Source organism: Saccostrea cucullata, unplaced genomic scaffold, assembly GCF_032062105.1.
Source record: "Saccostrea cucullata isolate Sc308-1 unplaced genomic scaffold, CSIRO_AGI_Scuc_v1 ctg5200, whole genome shotgun sequence".
Classification (NCBI taxonomy): Eukaryota; Metazoa; Mollusca; class Bivalvia; order Ostreida; family Ostreidae; genus Saccostrea; species Saccostrea cuccullata.
The window spans coordinates 1-18,782 of record NW_026930530.1 but is presented as its reverse complement, the minus strand read 5'-3'; the positions used below and the strand labels follow the sequence as shown (position 1 = coordinate 18,782).

The window sequence follows — 18,782 nt, the reverse complement described above, 5'->3', positions numbered from 1 at the left end:
GACAACCAATAAATTATTTTCTTTATACCGACACAAACAAAATAATTAAAGAATAAACACATTTTCACTTTGTACTTGTGGCTCACATTCAACTTCAATCTTAATGTTAATTATTCTTCATGTTCTTCTGCTCTCGGAAGTTTTCTTTCAATTGAATTGAAAACTATTGTGAGAAAATGCAAGGTATCCGAAGAGATATATTATTGACAAGCAAGTTGACGAAACAAGAATATCAGCCGTCTTGTTTAAAGTCATCATTTCGTAATTTTTTTTGTGTCGATACAATAACCTTGTCAGCATTAATAGATTAATTTATCATTGAGTCAAATGCTGACTGACGTTTCTCATACTAATTGTTCGTCCATTATTTATACACTGAATTGATGACGGATTCTTCCGTTATTCTCTGATCATGACAAAGGAGTATACGATGAGTGTGACCGGTCAGCAGGGGATGCTTACTCCTCCCTGGCACCCAATCCCACCTATGATGTTTCGGAGGTCCGAGTTTGTTCTGCTCTTATTTTGTATTGTTTTATCGACTTTGAGATTGAATACTATACATTATCTCCATATACCTTCTTAAAAGTTCATTATGTATTTTTTTAATACTAAAATGTAATTAATAAAAAGAAAATGAAGGGAGACTTGGAAGTGAAATTGGAGTTTTATTGAATACATATATATGACGTCTACGGTTTCAAAGTTTAACGTCATTTACTTCATGCATACTAAGAGGAAAATGCTTATTTATTTTTCCATATATGCTTACTAAGCAATATTGTGTCATTTAAAAAGCATTAAGGGTATAGATAATTTATGTACACTTTGTGCATGCAAATTTTTACTCATCAAAGGACAAGATAGGGTAACGGCCGAATCTGCGCCCTTATTTGATGAAAAAATCGGGACACTGGTAAATTTGTGAAAGTTTGCAGTTAAGAATTTAAATGATGCTTACTTTTAAACAAGAACGTATTTATATTTAAAGCTTACATGAAAGACACTAGAGGGTGCAGAAGACATTTTACAGACTTTATTCAATTCTGATGTATATTTCATCATATTTGGGATACTTTTCTCCTCGGAAAACATAGAACTCACGCTTGCCTATCTACCAAACGAAAATATTTCATACACAAATATAAGATGCAGTTTTATTGTAAAGATCTCAGACGGACAAGCTTGTTTCTATGAAACAAAATGTGCCGTAAAATCAATGAAAATTTGCATAGAAATGAGAAAAATTTCTTAATTGACCTATTTCCTGACCTCACTGTTACTTCCTTATATTCTAAATCTTAGAACCAATTCCCATTTTGTGGCAGGGGTGCCAACAGGTTATTATGGTCTTACCCTATCTTGTCCCTTTAATGTAAAATTAGTCATATATGTAATATTTTTTCTGCCTAATATGCATTTCATGTTAAATGTAGGTTATATGTACATGTATAGACTGAAAATGCTGATTATCAAATTTGATGAAAAATTGAAATTTTAATTGTTTAATTGACTTACCAGTAGTGACAAATTTACAGCCACTTTCAAAGTCACACAAATATTCCTCACATTCACATTCTAATTGACATCCATCACCAAATGAAGGATATGTACATGATTTACTGCAGTTCTCTCCACCGTATCCGGGTAAACATTCTAAACGTATTAAAACTATTACGTAATATTCAATACTGATTAATATGAATGTATATAGTTGTGTGTATAAATAATTAGATATTAAGCAAATTAGATATTTGATAGTCATGTTAAAAATATGAATTTAATGTTATAAATTCTGGGAGTAAGATGGAAGTAATTATTAGAGTAAATCACTAAATTGATTGATTGATTGTTTGTTGGTTAACGTCCCTCTAGAGAATTTTTCACTCATATGGGAACGCCACCACTTGTCGGTGAAGAGCTAAATATTTTGTCCTATACTCGGCGCTCAGGGCCACTGAGCATTGAGGGATCTTTTTCATGCCAGGACCTATTTATAAGGTCTCATTCGAAGTCTTAAAGTCCAACAACTGGATTCGAACCCGCGATACAGGATATAAAATTCCATTATTTTATTAGTCTCCGAAAGGTACCTTAATATTGTTAACGAGGAACTCCAGCATCATCCATGATATAACTTTAGAGTGTTTGTATGTAGAACCAGAGCGTTTTTTATTTTTTTTTATTTTTACAAAATCAGGACTCGATCTATTTAATACATTTTAAAGAAACTGTTACGTAAAAAAATGTCTATGGCACCAGTCCAGAAATTGTTGATAGCCTCTCGTTAATATAAAGGATTCCAAGATAGGAAACATGTTGTGATATGCATCTAAGAAAGCAGATAAAAATTCCCTATTTTTATTACTCCTTTAACTTACTTTCGCATTTTTTTGTCTTGAAATTCCACTTGTAACCCGAACAACAATTTTTGAAGCCTCTGAAAACATATGTTTCTAGGTAAAACGATGTACATTAAGTTATTAAATATTTTTAATATGTGATCGTTAGTGATGGAAAAAATATTTTATTTTATGAACATATACTTACCTTTCACATCTAGGGGTTTTCACAGAGAATGAACGAAGGAAAGTAAAAATACTTAATAAGATAGATATTTCTGTGATGGACATCGACTTATATTTCAATTAGTTTCACAGATGCTAAAATTGTTCATGCTCATACATGTACTTTCCAGTATAGATTTTAAGATATAGGCATACTATGAGTTGCCTTGTATAAAATTTCCTTTTCCGCTTATACATCACGGAAATAAAGTAAAATTTTTTAATGGTTTTGTATACGACACTCCAGCAGTGATATCTCAATGTTAAAATAAAATTATAGATCATTTTACCATTCAAATTTTATATATATCGAACAATGCATTAAATCGAACTTTGGCTAGCATAGAATGTGGAATTCCTCTAAATGACATTTTTTCTCTATATCTATGCAATTCTTTATAGCAAAGTAAATAAAAGGTACTTGTTTCTGTCTCCATTAGGTTTCCTAAAACATTGTTTCTGAGGCTAATAATAGGTCTAACTACTTTATTTAAAAATACAAATGGAACATTTGAATTTAGCAAGAAAAAATTACAAGTACATGTACATGTTCCGTTTTATTTTTTGAAGAAAAAATACGTCTCTCTCTCTCTCTCTCTCTCTCTCTCTCTCTCTCTCTCTCTTTCTTTCTCTCTCTCTCTCTCTCTTGGGTCTTGATGTTTCATGTATTTATGCATTTTCTACGGAAGCCCGTTGGTGCCACGTACGAAAAATATTTTATCTGGCGGCCGCCACATATATATCTGGCAGTCGCCACTTATTAGTTGGCGGCCGCCACTTATATATCTGGCGGTCGCCACTTTATATCTGGCGACCGTCACATATTTATCTGGCGGCCGCTACATAATATCTGGCGGCGGCCAAATATTTATCTGCCCGCCAGATAACACCTGGATTCCCGATGCGCAATTATGTTTTAACATGTGATTTCAGAGGTGGATACAGTGTTTTAATTAGCGACATCAATCAACCAAATTTGTAAGAGAATTATTAGGACCCGACACTCCGAACCACACTTCTAGTAGATATGCTTGTGCATAGAGCAGATTTTTATTTTATTTGAATTATGCATGTAGTTGTATAGTGTTTCGGCTATTAAGAAGCCTCATCAGGGGTCATGAACTTAAAGCATGGTGTTAGTTTAAGGTCAGACCGGATTATTTCGTCACCTATATTCTTGTGTTTGCTGTAAGCTATGATTGGTTGAGAAATTAATACAGTTTTGCATTCTGGATTTCTAAGAATGGTGATCCAATATTTCAGAATTCGTTTTTTTTCATTAACTTTTTTATCACTAAACAACGGCTGTGTAAACATCTATCTTCTTAATCCAATAAAGATACAATAACACTCACCATTTGCAAAATAATTTATGCGGCGCCGCCAGATAAATTACGTGGCGGCCGCCAGATTAACAAGTGGCGGCCCAAATAATAAGTGGCGACCGCCAGATATTATGTAGCGGCCGCCAGATAAATATTTGGCGGCCGCCATATAAATAATTTGACGGCCGCCACTTAAATTATGTGGCGGCCGCCATATATTAAGTGGTGGCCGCCAGATAAAATATTTTTCGTATGTGGTACCAACAGGCTTCCGTATTCAAATATTTAGAAAATATTTTTTCAAGATAATTTTAAATTTCATTTAAATGTGTGTGAAGTAGGGGAATATATTAATATATTATTATCGGGCCAGCAGAAAAAAATATTATTTGTCATTTTATTTATTTATTTATATTTTCATTTCGATTAAAATAATACTCGCTTCATAATTCTGAGTGTAATATATATACATGTTTATATATATATATATATATATATATATATATATATATATATATATATATATATATATATATATATATATATATATATATATATATATATATATATATATATATATATATATATAAAGCACATTTTACAACAACTCTTAAACCATCATAAAATCGAAAGCAAGTTTTTTTGACTTGCCTAGATAGCCGAGCGGTCTAGCGCGCTGTTCCTGCACTGCTAGGAAACAGATTCCGAAGGTCTAGCGTTCAACCTCGGGCTGGGGCGGAAGTGGATAACCATGTAAATGTGAATTATTTTGTGCTTTCTATATTAATATTTCTTCACTTAGGGCAGTTATGTTAGTTTAAGAATGGTTGTAAAATGTGCTTTATAAATAATAATTATTTTCATTATAACATGTATTGGAAACAATCCTCTGTTAAAACTAATGTCCAATTAACTTTATCTCACTTCTATTCTCAATGACCGTGTAGTGTAGGGCAGCGCCGCGAGAATTCCATCGGCATCGAAATCAAGTTTTTTGACTTGCCTAGTTTAAATCATATGTATAAGTATATATATTTAGAAAATGTCCAGTAAATATTTATTACGAACTTTTATTTTGTAACTACTATAAATGAAATCTAAATATATGATGTGTAAAAAAAAGTTACATGTACAATGTAGCATATAGTTGACAACGTCTTTTTGCAAAATATACTACAATGGCTACAGCACAAATAATAATTACAGCAATGACAGCAATGACAGCAATGACTCCAATTACACTTTTGCCACCGCGATTGTTATCTTCCATATGCTCATCAGATTGCTCTGTGTAAGGCCTATAATTGAAAACACAGTCATATAGAACCCTTTATCTAATTCTACGTTATATAATATGTTACTCTTTTCAAAAAATCAAATTTTACATACATGTACAAAAGAAAAATAATCATAAGAGTTTGTCTTTGATTAAAAAGTAAAATCACTTCCTGGATAAAAAAAGTAAAACAAACTGAAGCCAATGGATTACTAGAAAACAATGTTTTGTTTTTATTATTATTATTATTATTATTATTAAAGATTAAAGTAATAATTACTTTTAAGTGCTGTTTGGGTAAACATGCATTCCAATGAATTATATAAAAGTAGTTTTTTTTTTCTGTATTCCATAGTTTTGTTTTGTTTTCCGCGTGTTTTGCAAATCTAAAGATATCAACATTAAAGGAAAATTTTATTCAGAAAAAAGAGAGTGACAATTAAGCAGAATAATCTTTCTCATCATATTTGTTCATTAAGGCACATTCAAAATGGAGTTTCCTAATTTTTGAATTGTCACTCTCGGTATTCTTCCTTAAACTGGCTGGTACAGTATAAACAGCTGAATGATTTTTCGAATACGACACGGGAGGGATTTTGATAACAACTCTGAAGTTCAAGTTACCAAGGAAACGTTGTTTGTCTAATCAATAAGCAAAATTATGTTTCTTTGTACAGTCTGCTTGTGTAGATAGGTTCCTTTGAAACTAAACAAAATAGTGTAGGAGGAGTAGCAATTTAAAGAAAAAAACCAAAGAAACTTTATTTTTTGCAAGCATGGCGAAAGGATTTGCTGAAATAAAACTCCAATTTATGAAAACATATTAATGTTTTAACCAAGACAACACATTTTTTCAAATCAAAATCCGAAGGAGAGAACTATGCATCTTTGTAAAGTCTACATGCAGACAAAGTCATTCCAAAGTCAATGAAAAATGAAGATAACGAATCGTTATCAATATTAAAAATTCCTTGAAACAACAATAAGAGGAGGCACAGACGCGTACCTCTTAAATCACAAAGTGTCGGTCAGGACTCATGGAAGTGCATGCACTTCTGTCCACCAGTCATACCTGCCCGTAATAATGGGGCTTTTTGAAAATCAATAGACAATTGAGTTTGGAAAAATGACCTAAAAATATACTATGAAAAAAGGCAGTCAACATTTGACTAAAAGATACATTGTAATTGAATACAAAGTCATTGTATCGACCATGTATTCTGCGAAATATTGAACTTGAATGAGACTGTTTATATTCTTGTTTTAAAATTTTATTTGTCTAAAACTCTCTTCTGTTCAAAATCATTTGTAAGTAGAGCAAGCATCTGTGTATAGAATGAACTGGGCAACATTAACCCCAACCTTCTGCTGAGCACATCGTAAATTGATACAAATCTAAGGGATGATGGATATGCAAAATAGTCATCGTCACAACTAACTTGAACTTTTGAAGCTAGGTTACCATTAACGTATGTTGTAATATACATGTTGTATCCAAATATGAAAAATACTGATTTCGAGATCGATATTTACAGCAACAATGAAAAGCAATTTGTCGAAATAATAATTCAATATACAGATATGTATCTTAATTAGTCTACCTGTGTACCGGATCTTATTCAAATAGAGAACAAAATTTTATGATTAATAACATTGATAAAAAAAATTCTCACAATTTGTTAAATCAAGTTTTTACAATGAACAAATATGCACCCCCAACTTCTTATATTAGAAAAAAATACAGAATAAGTAAAAATGTGAGGTTTTTATACTTACTCTAGCACCTTGGTTACATGTTCAGTTCGCATGTATACCGATGATTGCTCATAGGATATTGGAAATGAATTTTGCACCATTGGTATTTTTGTCAGATTATAGCAACCGGGGTCTAGAAAGTAATCAAATCCAATATCATTTCTTAGACCGATGTTTTCTACATATAATAATGTTTCAGTGATACTGACATTGTTTTTATGTTTTTGTGCTTTCCATATTTAGAATATGTTTTATCGTTTTCAGTATCTTTTGTGTTTGTATGAATACAGGCTGTACATAAAGGTATACCTCTTACAGATTACGATTATGATAATTTTTTTTTGGTCATGCATCTTTTAAATTTCTGTCTTCATAAAGGAAAAAATGCTTAAACTTGCTGTTCTTTAGAACAAAATTATTTCTTTCCATCTTTTTTCCTTTCTCCTCTCATTGATTTTGCCCCCGCATTGTAGAGAAACCCTAGTCCCAAGGAATCATTAAATAACCAAACTTGAACTGTTCAGTTCCAATAAAATTCCCCTGTTCATTGTTGCTGTTCAGATTTAATTCCAAGATGTAGACCCAACTTTATCCTAGGGTCCATCAATAAAAAAAAAAAAGAATTTATAGTCAGTACTGAAGCTTTCATATAAGTTTCATCTCTGCTGGTAAATGAGAGGATTTTTAAAAGACGGAAATATTTTTTTGCTAAAATTTAATAAGCTTTCCTTTAAAAAGTGCATGGTGTTTCATTTGAACAGATGGTTTGAGTCATTTTTACCCAATGATGTTGTTTGTTGTTTGATAGAAATTTGCTCAGTGGTTGTAAAAAAGAAGTCGAAATTGTGAAAAGTTTATAGACGGTACACAACAGACGGACGGTGCGTGCCCTTTACTCAGAAAAGATTATGCTTAGGTAAAATAAAAAGCTTAGATACACAGAATTTTTTTCTTATCTACTCATATCAAAAACAATGTCATGTGGTCCTAATTTTTATCAAAATATTTGTTTTATTAAATTTCCTAAGAGGGAAAGTGATATGAAAACTTATCTGACTGTGATTTTGCTAATTTGCAAAGCATCACTTAAAGGAATTTTCATCCTGTAATCATGAATGTCTATGTATTTTCATGTAAATCTTTTAACTCCAATTACTGAAACTTCACTTGCCCGTAAGAAAAAAGATCAATTTATTACTCTACAAACTGTCTCTGCAAACATAGATACCGTATATGAACTACATATATACTTTTATTTTTGACTTACATTTGTATGCCTCCTTTGAATGGTACCTAGTTGGACAGGGATTCTGGGTAAAGTTAGAACAATTTGTGCGATAGTTCTCCTGAATTATGTTGCCACTCTTGCTGTACTCCGTGCAATAACCTGTAAAACTTGTCAACATTAGCGATGTTTTTTTTTTCAAATAATTTGCTCTATAATTGTACTAAAGAACCATAATAATTAAGAATAATCAAAATTCTAATGTTGGAGCAATTGTTGGAAAATATACCCGAAAATCGAAAGATTTTGTTAGGATATTTTTAACAAAGGCCTTAAGAGAAAATTTTTTTTATCAACAAATCTCTAGACGGGAGATTGTCCAAAATTCCATTGACAGGGAAATTTGCCACAACTGTTTAGCAAAAAGGGGAAACTTGTTTTGTTTTCAGAGATCTATTACGTCATCATAATACATGTATAATGATGATCCTGGCACGGGTCGTTTGTATTTCATGCATTTGTAAATGAAGGATATAATATGGATCCTAGGAGTTAAATCTTTTCTTTTCCAATTTCATAAAAATAAAGTAATTGATGTGATTCATTATCAAATAGAAGTGTACAGTTATGTGCAAACATCACGTATTCCAGTACACTTTTTCAAGTACGTATAGGTATTTTATTCGTAAAGTGTGAGTACTTTTGTTGTCGATCACCATTTTGTTAAACTTTATACCGTATAAGTGGAAATTTTAGCGAGACACAAATTTAGCGATTTGTCCTTAAAATTGATATTTTATTTTTAGCAAGATGAAATTTTAGCGATTTTGAAATGTTAGATAAAGAAGCTATAACAAATAAAATGCAATTGATTTTTAGCGATATTAAATTTTAGCGATCTCATAACCCTCGCTAATAATGCCAAAATTAAATCCTCGCTACAAATTCTGCTTATACGGTATAATATTCCAATTATTAACAAGTATTTTAACAATAAATCTAACAATAAAAAGAAAGATGTGTAAAGGAATAAGCAAACACTCAGAAAGTAATATACTTTTTGCCTTTATATGAACTCTGTCATCATCACCTTTATGCTTGAGCATAAAAAACAATATATAAACCCATTTTAAAGGATTCCTATACAGTGTGAAATCTGTTTTGTATAAGTACTGGAGTCATGCACAACACCAATAGTAAGACTGTATTCTATAAAAATAAAAATAACCAGAAGTCTCTGTCGAGACTGTAGCTCTACTGGTTTGTACTTATAATAAAGGAAGAGAAAAGTAGAAGTTGGGACATAAAACTTTTACGAAAACAATAAATAGAATAATGATCCTTGATAATTTGTCTTTTTGTGGCAAGAATGCAACTGTAGGAGTAGCTTTTAATAAAAAATTTTGCCAAGTTATATTGAAATCAGACCAAAACTGTAGAAGGAGTAGCATTTTAAAAAGAATTTCAGAGAAATTACTTTTTTAGTAACCACTGCAACACCATTCATCGAATTCAAAAACCGATACACAGAATTATGAATCTTAGTGTAGACTTCTTGTGTCTGACAAGTCATATTGAAATCAAATCAAAACTGTAGGAGGAGTAGCTTTTTAAAAGAATCTCACAGAAATGTCTATTTTTAGTAAACATGGCAATATCGTTCATCGAAATCAAAAACCGATATACAGAATTATGAATCTTAGTGTAATCTACTTGTGTGCCAAGTTATATTGAAATCAGATCTAAACTGTATGAGGAGTAGAACAGACAGACAAACAGCTAAACATACAGACAGACAGACGGACGGACGACGGACGCATAACTATCGCATAAACTCTTCTGGACTCTGACCAGTAGAGCTAAAACTTGTTGCCTAGTAAATGTTTGTTAACTATTTAACTATAGTTATAACTTTGACACTTTGAGAACTTTGATTAACTATAGTTAAAACTTTGACACTTCGAAAACTTTGGCATAAACTTTGACACTTTGAAAAACTTTATCGAAAACTTTGACACTTTTAAAAACCTTGGTGAATACTTTGACACTTTGAAATACTTTGGCTAAAACTTTGATACTTTGAAAAACTTTGGTGGATACTTTGACATTTCGAAATACTTTGGCTAAAACTTTAATACTTTAAAAAACTTTGGCGAAAACTTTGACACTTTGAAAAACTTTGGCGAAAACATTGATACTTTGAAAAACTTTGGCGAAACTTTGGCGAAAACTTTGATACTTCGAAAAACTTTGACAAAAACTTTGACACTTTAACAAAACTTGGTGAAAACTTTTATACTTTGACTCTTTGAAAAACTTATCGAAAATTTTCAACTTTAAAAAAGTTTATCGAAAACTCTGATACTTCCAAAAACTTTATCGAAAACTTTGAACCTTTGATAATATTTAGTGAAAACTTTGCAACTTTGAAAAACTTTATCGAAAACTTAGACACTTTAAAACCTTTATAGAAAATTTTTAAACTTTGATTCCTTGAAAACTTTATTTAAAACGTTCAACTTTGAAAAAGTTCATAAAAAACTCTGACACTTTCAAAAACTTTATCGAAAACTTTGACACTTTAGAAAATCTTTATCGAAATCTTTGATACTTTGAAAAACCTTATTGAAAACTTTGACACTTTCAAAAACGTTGGCGAAAACTTTGACACTTTAAAAAACTTTGGCGAAAACCTGGACACTTTGATTTACTATAGTTAACTATAGTAAACTATATTTAACTATATTTTTTTGTTAGGGTTACTCTGTATTCAGGGCCATGGACAGTGAGGGATCATTATTGTGCCAAACTTTGCCATGGCAGGAGGCCTCAATGATGTTGATGTGTATCAATGATGCACATGTACATTGTGTATACGATTACACAGCATAGTCAATATCAATTTATGTCACATGTAGTGAAAAGTTCATCTACAATTTAACCTTCCATATCAAACTTAATTGGACAGAGAAAAAAATTAAGATAGTCGAATATTCGAGATATCTAGCGTTAAATTTAAGAAAAAAAGTAAGTGATTTGGACTCCTTTTTACTCTGATTATATCCAGGGTTTTCAAGATATCAATGTCTGAAACTGTATTTATGTTAATAATTTGCCTTTAGCTGTTTAATTTTTTTTCAAGAAAACTAGTCTTAAAAGTCTAGAAATAAACTAGTAGATGTACAACAAGATTCAACATTCTGACATACTTCAATCACAAACAAACGATAACTGTTATCATTTTATATGTGTGAACAAATACGACCTGATAACAGGATGTGTTTCATACACAAAAATGCCCCGAGTGAGGTCGACAACGATTGAAAAGTATTTCCAACAAATCACAAATTGAACTTTTAAACTCTACAGTGGAAAAGCCTTTTGCATATGTGTTTAAACTATTTTTATCATATAGGTACCGGGAACATGCAATAAATACTAAGATAAGGCATACGTATTAGCTTTTTATAACATTTAAGAATAACCTTGACTTCTTATTACGCTCTCAATTATGAAAAAAAAATATCTTTTTAAAACATTAATAAATTACTTTTGAAATATCGAACTAAATCGAGAAGGGATTGAGACTTCTCTCTATGAAACGTACGAGCTGTGAAACCCCCTTGTCCTTTCTGTAATATTATGTATCTTTAAAATGCGACACAAAAAGTCATGCAGAATCTCTTCTGAATACTCGGTCGTTATATATACAGTAAAACTCAGTTATGACATATTTCCTTGGGACCTATGGAATTACTTCGCTAGATTCATAATTCGTTATATCCGTAGAAGGAATTTTTGAAAAAAAAAATTACAGTTGAATTCCAATATTTCTTTGACATACCCGTTAATTCGTGATATCCGCGTTCGTACTAGACAAAACGTACTGTACTTATAATTCACTGAAATCGCCAAGTAGTTGATTAAGGGCAGAAGAAAAAAAAAACTTAAAAAAAAAAATCTTTGTTTTTTTAACCATTATTCTCACAAAATTGGAAGTTTTTGAACATTAGATCAAACATATTCAGTTCCCCCACTTATTCTGGAGAAGATTGCTTCACTGTATTTTGTTTAACGTGCCTTACTACAAATTTTCACTCATATGGAGATTCCACTGTATGCCAATGAAGGGCTTCAAATTTAGACCTAAACTTGGCACTCAGGTCCATTGAACAATTAATGTAAGTTCTTCTTGTTGCCAACACCTACCGTGATACGGGACCTATGTTTTTAAGGTCATAACCTAAAAACCGGTGAATTTTACTTCTAGTGCCGAGCGCTTGTCGAAGGAACTGTTACTATTTATGTTTACGTCTTAGGAATGACGCAGAGCCCCGGACGAAAATCGAATCCGGGCCTCCCGATCACGAAGCGAACGCTCTTACACTAAAACCCCAGTCACATTTCCAAAAACGACCAACGGCCGACGGGTTTTGAAGCAAAAATGGGATTCTGCGGGTGACAGTCGTCAGTTCATCGGCCGTTGTCATGGCCGATTTTGACCTATTTTTTTGTCGGCCGACCAATTTTGTGTCCATCGGTCCAAGTTATAATTTTTCATGCGTCGGTGGCCGATTTCTTCAAGTGCAGTTATTCGTCGACCAACCTTCGATCATCGTCCGACCATCGGCTGTCAGTTTATTAAGTCGGTCGTCCGTCGTTAGACAATAAGGGTGTTGAAAATTTCGGCCGACGGTTAAAATCAAACTGTAGCTCAGAGCTCGATGAACGGGCGACAGTTGGCCGACTTGTGAATATTTAACCATAGTAAGGATACATAACACAAACAAAATTTTGATGCATGGATTGATTTAAATTTTTTGAACGGAGATAACTTAAATAATTAATCTGTAAGATATAAAGAAATCTTAAGTATTCTTTGCTGCTTAGATATGCACCATTTGTTGCTTTTATGCAATTCAATACAAATTTTACACACATTTTCAACATTGAGTCACAATCTTATAAGATTCTGCCACTTTGCCTTGCAATTGCGAACTTTACTCACGTCACCTATCTGAATATAGATCTATGAAAAAATATTGCTGATTTCTAGAGAAAAAAGATTTTTTGTGTTATTTATCCAAGTCATCGGTGTCCCTAGGAAATAATGTGACTGCTCGGTGTCGCCCGATACTGTGTCGGCCGATCCTGTTCTTTCAGCCGACAAGACCAGAAAAATTTAGTCGCCAGACCATCGGCTTAAATGTGACCTAGGCATTAGCCACCGTGATCGGTTAATTCTGGAGAAAAAATGAGTTAAGCTTAAGTTTACAACGACATATTTTGATAAAAAAAGGCTAACTTGTATTTAGAAGAACTGCACTGTGTTCACTATCATTTCAAGTTAAGAACCCTCTCTACACTGCATACTAAAGAGTTCTGATTCTTAGGTATTTTTATGCACTTACAGTGATCTGCCCTAGATCTCAATTCTAAAAAGTAACATTTACAGTATATTACTCAATTTATTATTAATTAAAGTATTCTTAACATTTTAAAAGGCAAAGATAAATTAACTGAACGTGTTATTTACATGTATTTTCTCTACTGAAGTAATTAAAGTAATTCCACCCTCCTCTGATGTCACAGGTTTTTGCAAAAAACTGTAATTAGTTGACATTCATACCTAATAGAGCAATATCTCTTGGAAGAATGCTTTACAATAGGTGTAATGATAAATATTGTTAAGCTAAAGAATTTAAAAAAATGCATATTTTCTATATTTAATCAATTATTCAATTTTTAAAATATGTTGACAAGGGCAATAACTCCTTCTTAGGTCTCTTCATTCAGACATTTGCTTTATTGTAAAATAGTTTCCCTGATATCCACAATTCAAAAATATCTTTTAAGTTGGAAGTATTTAGGAACACTCAACATCAGAATTATACATTTTAATCAGTTTTTATATATTTTTCATAATACTGTTTACAAAACATGTTCTATTTTTTAATGTTGATATACACTTCTGTTTATTTTTGTTTCGCTCCTTAAATAATATAGTAACCTATACTTTTTTGCAATAACTGGAAACTTTAAAGTATATTAAATGAAAATAAATGCAGTACTTTGAACCTGTAAAATTGTGATGGTGATTGGTTTTCACTGATACCGTGTTGTATTTGAACATTTTTCCCGGGTGTAAACGCCACGCACCATACAGTGAAAATTAGATAAATTAGCTCAATATTACCTCCTTTATATGATATATATATATATATATATATATATATATATATATATATATATATATATATATATATATATATATATATATATATATATATATATATATATATATATATATCTTTCTCAATGTCCAAAAAATGCACTTGTGTAGAGAGGGTCCTTAAATACCGCTGTTGCGTTGAATTTAGGACAAACACTTGGCGTTGATTTAACTACTGGTGAGTATGCATTTATTTTAGGTATGCATTTTTTACTCTCAAATAAAGCGGGTATAATTAACCAAAAAGTCCTTAAAAAATCCTTAATTAATAATTAACCAAAATAGGGTGATAATAAAATGCGTTTAAACATGTTTTAAGTAAAATTAGACATATTATACGTTTCTGTATTATTTTCAATTTAGATCACATACATGTGTAGACATTTAATTTCTTTCTACAAATACCAACATGTATCTAAATGGATACAAGATGCTTATTTTTTTTTCTAAATATGACCAACATACCAAATACAATGACTTTTTCATAGGCACAAACTTCCAGTAGTTGATCGACAAATGGGTTAATCACACAATGGTACACGAATTTGTCAGGTTTACTACATTGGCTGGCAAAAGCTGAACAGTTCTTTCTTTGAGAGGCTTCGTTCCATTCTGATTCACTGGTTGGACAGTTTGAAACAATTTTCATAGTTTGTCTTGATACTGGACAGGAATCCCTGTTACATTTGACTTCCTATTAATAAAAAAAAATTATAAAACTTAAATTCTTAGGCTAAAAATGACTTTACTGTTTGAATTGAACAATAATTAACATATTTAAAAAAAAAAATAAATGTCTTTAAAAAGGTATTGCTTATAATATATGATATATCATTAAGAAAAATAACCTGTGCGGATACACTATTAAACAGTGCAGGAATACATGTATAATATTAGTTTATTTTTTTCATAGAATCTTGATCATGTTGATAAATATCGATTAGTTAAATTAATGCCTTTGAAGGCGTATTGAACAAGAATGCACTTTTAATCTGTATACCGTACTCATTTCCGCACTGATTTCCTTATATATTTTTGAAATGGGATTGTGCAAACTTCTATGTCGTGACAAGACATTTAATGTAAGTGTGCAGTGTTTAATCCTTAAAAGTGCTGGGGATTAGGGATAAAGGATATTTACATGTTTATACATATGCACACCTATCCGTAAAATTGTCTCAAAAGAGAGGTTTACAGGTAAAATGTAAAGGAAAAAACACACCATTGATATTTTCCACTTATTTCTGTTTATTTCAGTGAAAACGCTGTTTTCAGAATACAAACTAAAGCAATTCTTTCTGGAATTTGGTGTTAATATAAATAAACAAAATGGCAGATAAATTTAAAGATCGTAAGGACATTACTTCAACATTTTAAGATTATATGTACCCTTTAACCGGCTAGATGTTTACTGTAAAATGTTTAATCTACTCCTTGAATTAAATCTATGATAGTGTAGATAAAGGCTGATGTAATATAATCATACCCTTTGTATTTGTTATGCAATGTTTATTGTGCATAGACATGTTTTTGTCATTAGTTGTCATCCAATTCTATTCAAAACACTTTATATATCTAGTACATGTGTATATGTATGTTGTTATGAATTTAAATGACATTCAATATCAAGACATTTTTTAGATAACAAGGACACTGAAAATTATGTACATCATTTTAATAGACCACAAATTCAAAGATAAATTCCAAAAATATTTTTGATTTTTTTTCCCATTCTAATTTTGAGCTCTGATCCCATCATGATTTAACCTAAAGTGGCGTTATTTAGAAGAAATAATCTACAGTCAAACCTTCTATATCATATTTTCAGAAGAGATAGACTCTATTACCTAGTGCATAATTGTCAAATTCATTTAAAAATATAAATTGTTAATGAATAAAAATCAATAAATACAATATTTACCAGGTATAAATACTGTACACAACAAACAATAGTTTTAGTGGCAAGACATTATTTTAGTTGATGGCTAGGTAAAATATATATAAAGATATCAAATAACAATCACTAGGAACTTTTAAAATATAAAAGAAATTGTATTTGAAATGTGTATCTATGTATTTTGAATAAGGTCGTAAAAAATTTAGACATTTAATTATCAGACAAATACAGCACTGCGTATTCTAGGTTTGAATTGAATTTTATGGAACGCCATTACTGCCTTATAGCATAAAACTAGGCATTCATTATGTCAATCTATCATTACGTGATGTGAACATATTCTTAAGTTACGACAATTTTTTATGGGTGTTGTAAAAATACATGTATCTTTACATCATGCCAATGCTGCATTACATGAAGTGAACACATTCTTCCATTATGTCAGCACTTTATAACTTGAAGTCCAAAGTTCATTATGTGAAGTGAAAATATCTTTAAATTGTGTTAAAACTTTATAACGTGAAATGAATGTATCTTTATATTATTTCATTTCTTTAATATGCGAGGTCAAAATTGCATTACCTCAATTTAATTTCGATTTACATGTGTTCTATGTTCTTAAGTCAAAGTTCATTCCCTGTTGTGAGTGTATATTTCTTTAATAAAAAAGCATTATTACGTGATGTAAATGTATCTTTATTTTACACCGAGGTCATCACAATGTTATGTGAAAACAACTTACCTTTATGTCAGTGCTTTATTACGTGATGTAAACAGGTTTATAACATAATGTGAACATATATTATGGAGACAGTCCCGGCTTTCCATATTATATCAACACTTTATTACATTATGTCAAAACTCCATTCCGTGATGTGGATATATAATTACGTTATGTCAAATCTTTCTTATATGATTTAAGAATATTTTTATATTGTATTAACTCTTCATCATGTTGATTTAAATGTTCATTCCGTGCTGTAAAATACATTTACATTATGTCAAAGTTGATAGACGTGTTTTCACGACGGGGAAGGGGGGGGTGTTCTGATTAATTAGGACGAATTAGAGACACAATATAGAAGGGGGGGGGTATGGGGGGTCTGGCTTCCACTTTTTTCCGACATAATTTTATCATAGAAAATGTTCATTGAAGGAGTTTGAAATTCCGCACCACTTTTTGCTGAAGTATAAGGGAATTTTATATATATATATATATATATATATATATATATATATATATATATATATATATATATATATATATATATATATATATATATATATATATATATATATATATATATATATATATATATATATATATATATATATATATATATATATATATATATATATATATATATATATATATATATATATATATATATATATATATATATATATATATATATATATATATATATATATATATATATATATATATATATATATATATATATATATATATATATATATATATATATATATATATATATATATATATATATATATATATATATATATATATATATATATATATATATATATATATATATATATATATATATATATATATATATATATATATATATATATATATATATATATATATATATATATATATATATATATATATATATATATATATATATATATATATATATATATATATATATATATATATATATATATATATATATATATATATATATATATATATATATATATATATATATATATATATATATATATATATATATATAAAAAGCACTAAAATACCAACAACACTGTATTTCCTAAATGTCGGATCTACCAAGTAGATACAAGGTCACGGATGGAAATTTATATAAAGCACTAAAAATGACCAACGACACGAACAATAGAAATTGTCAAATTTTCGGGACGCCCTGTCCCTTCCTCAGGACAAAGAAAAAAGTTAAAAAGTCATAAGAACAAAGGAAAAAGAGAAACAAAAACAACTAGCACTACTACTAAACTACTAAACACTAGATATTTACATACTTAATTACATGATGAATTGGAAATTTTTAAAAACACTAATAAAGAAAGAAATCCGGACCGCTATGAAATGCGTCCGGTCTATCGGGTATACTCGGGCGAAGTGCGATTTACATAATTGAACGAATTAATTATGCTAATTAATTACGACAATCAGTAAATCGTACATTGTTTCATTCTCTCAAAATGGCGTAACTTTACTTAATAACGAATAATCGAAGAAAAAAAAAAAAAATATAGCAGGGATATTTAAACATATGAATTATGATCAATTATAAATTTTGAAATATTTAAGGACTTATTATCGGGAAAAAATAATTAACAAAGGTGTAAGCAATACATAGTTATGAGAGTTGTTCGAGAGTTGGTGACGCAAATTAACTGTAGAGTTTACACTAAATTGAGAGAATAATCTTGTTTAGTATCATCAGGAATTGGGTCTAGTTTACGTTCATTCTGGTGAAGTCATTCAGTTTGTTAATA

General features: G+C 30.2%; 1 protein-coding gene across 1 annotated transcript; it reads right to left on the bottom strand.

The window, feature by feature from the left end:
- Positions 1–1,036: 1,036 nt before the first annotated feature.
- Positions 1,037–15,389, bottom strand: LOC134228923 (uncharacterized). Its single transcript, XM_062710619.1, has 6 exons — positions 15,381–15,389; positions 14,846–15,074; positions 8,191–8,310; positions 6,945–7,056; positions 5,097–5,190; positions 1,037–1,114 (listed from the first exon to the last, which is right to left on the bottom strand). The coding sequence occupies exons 1-6, from the start codon at positions 15,387–15,389 to the stop codon at positions 1,037–1,039; spliced, it is 642 nt and encodes a 213-aa protein (XP_062566603.1).
- Positions 15,390–18,782: the final 3,393 nt, after the last annotated feature.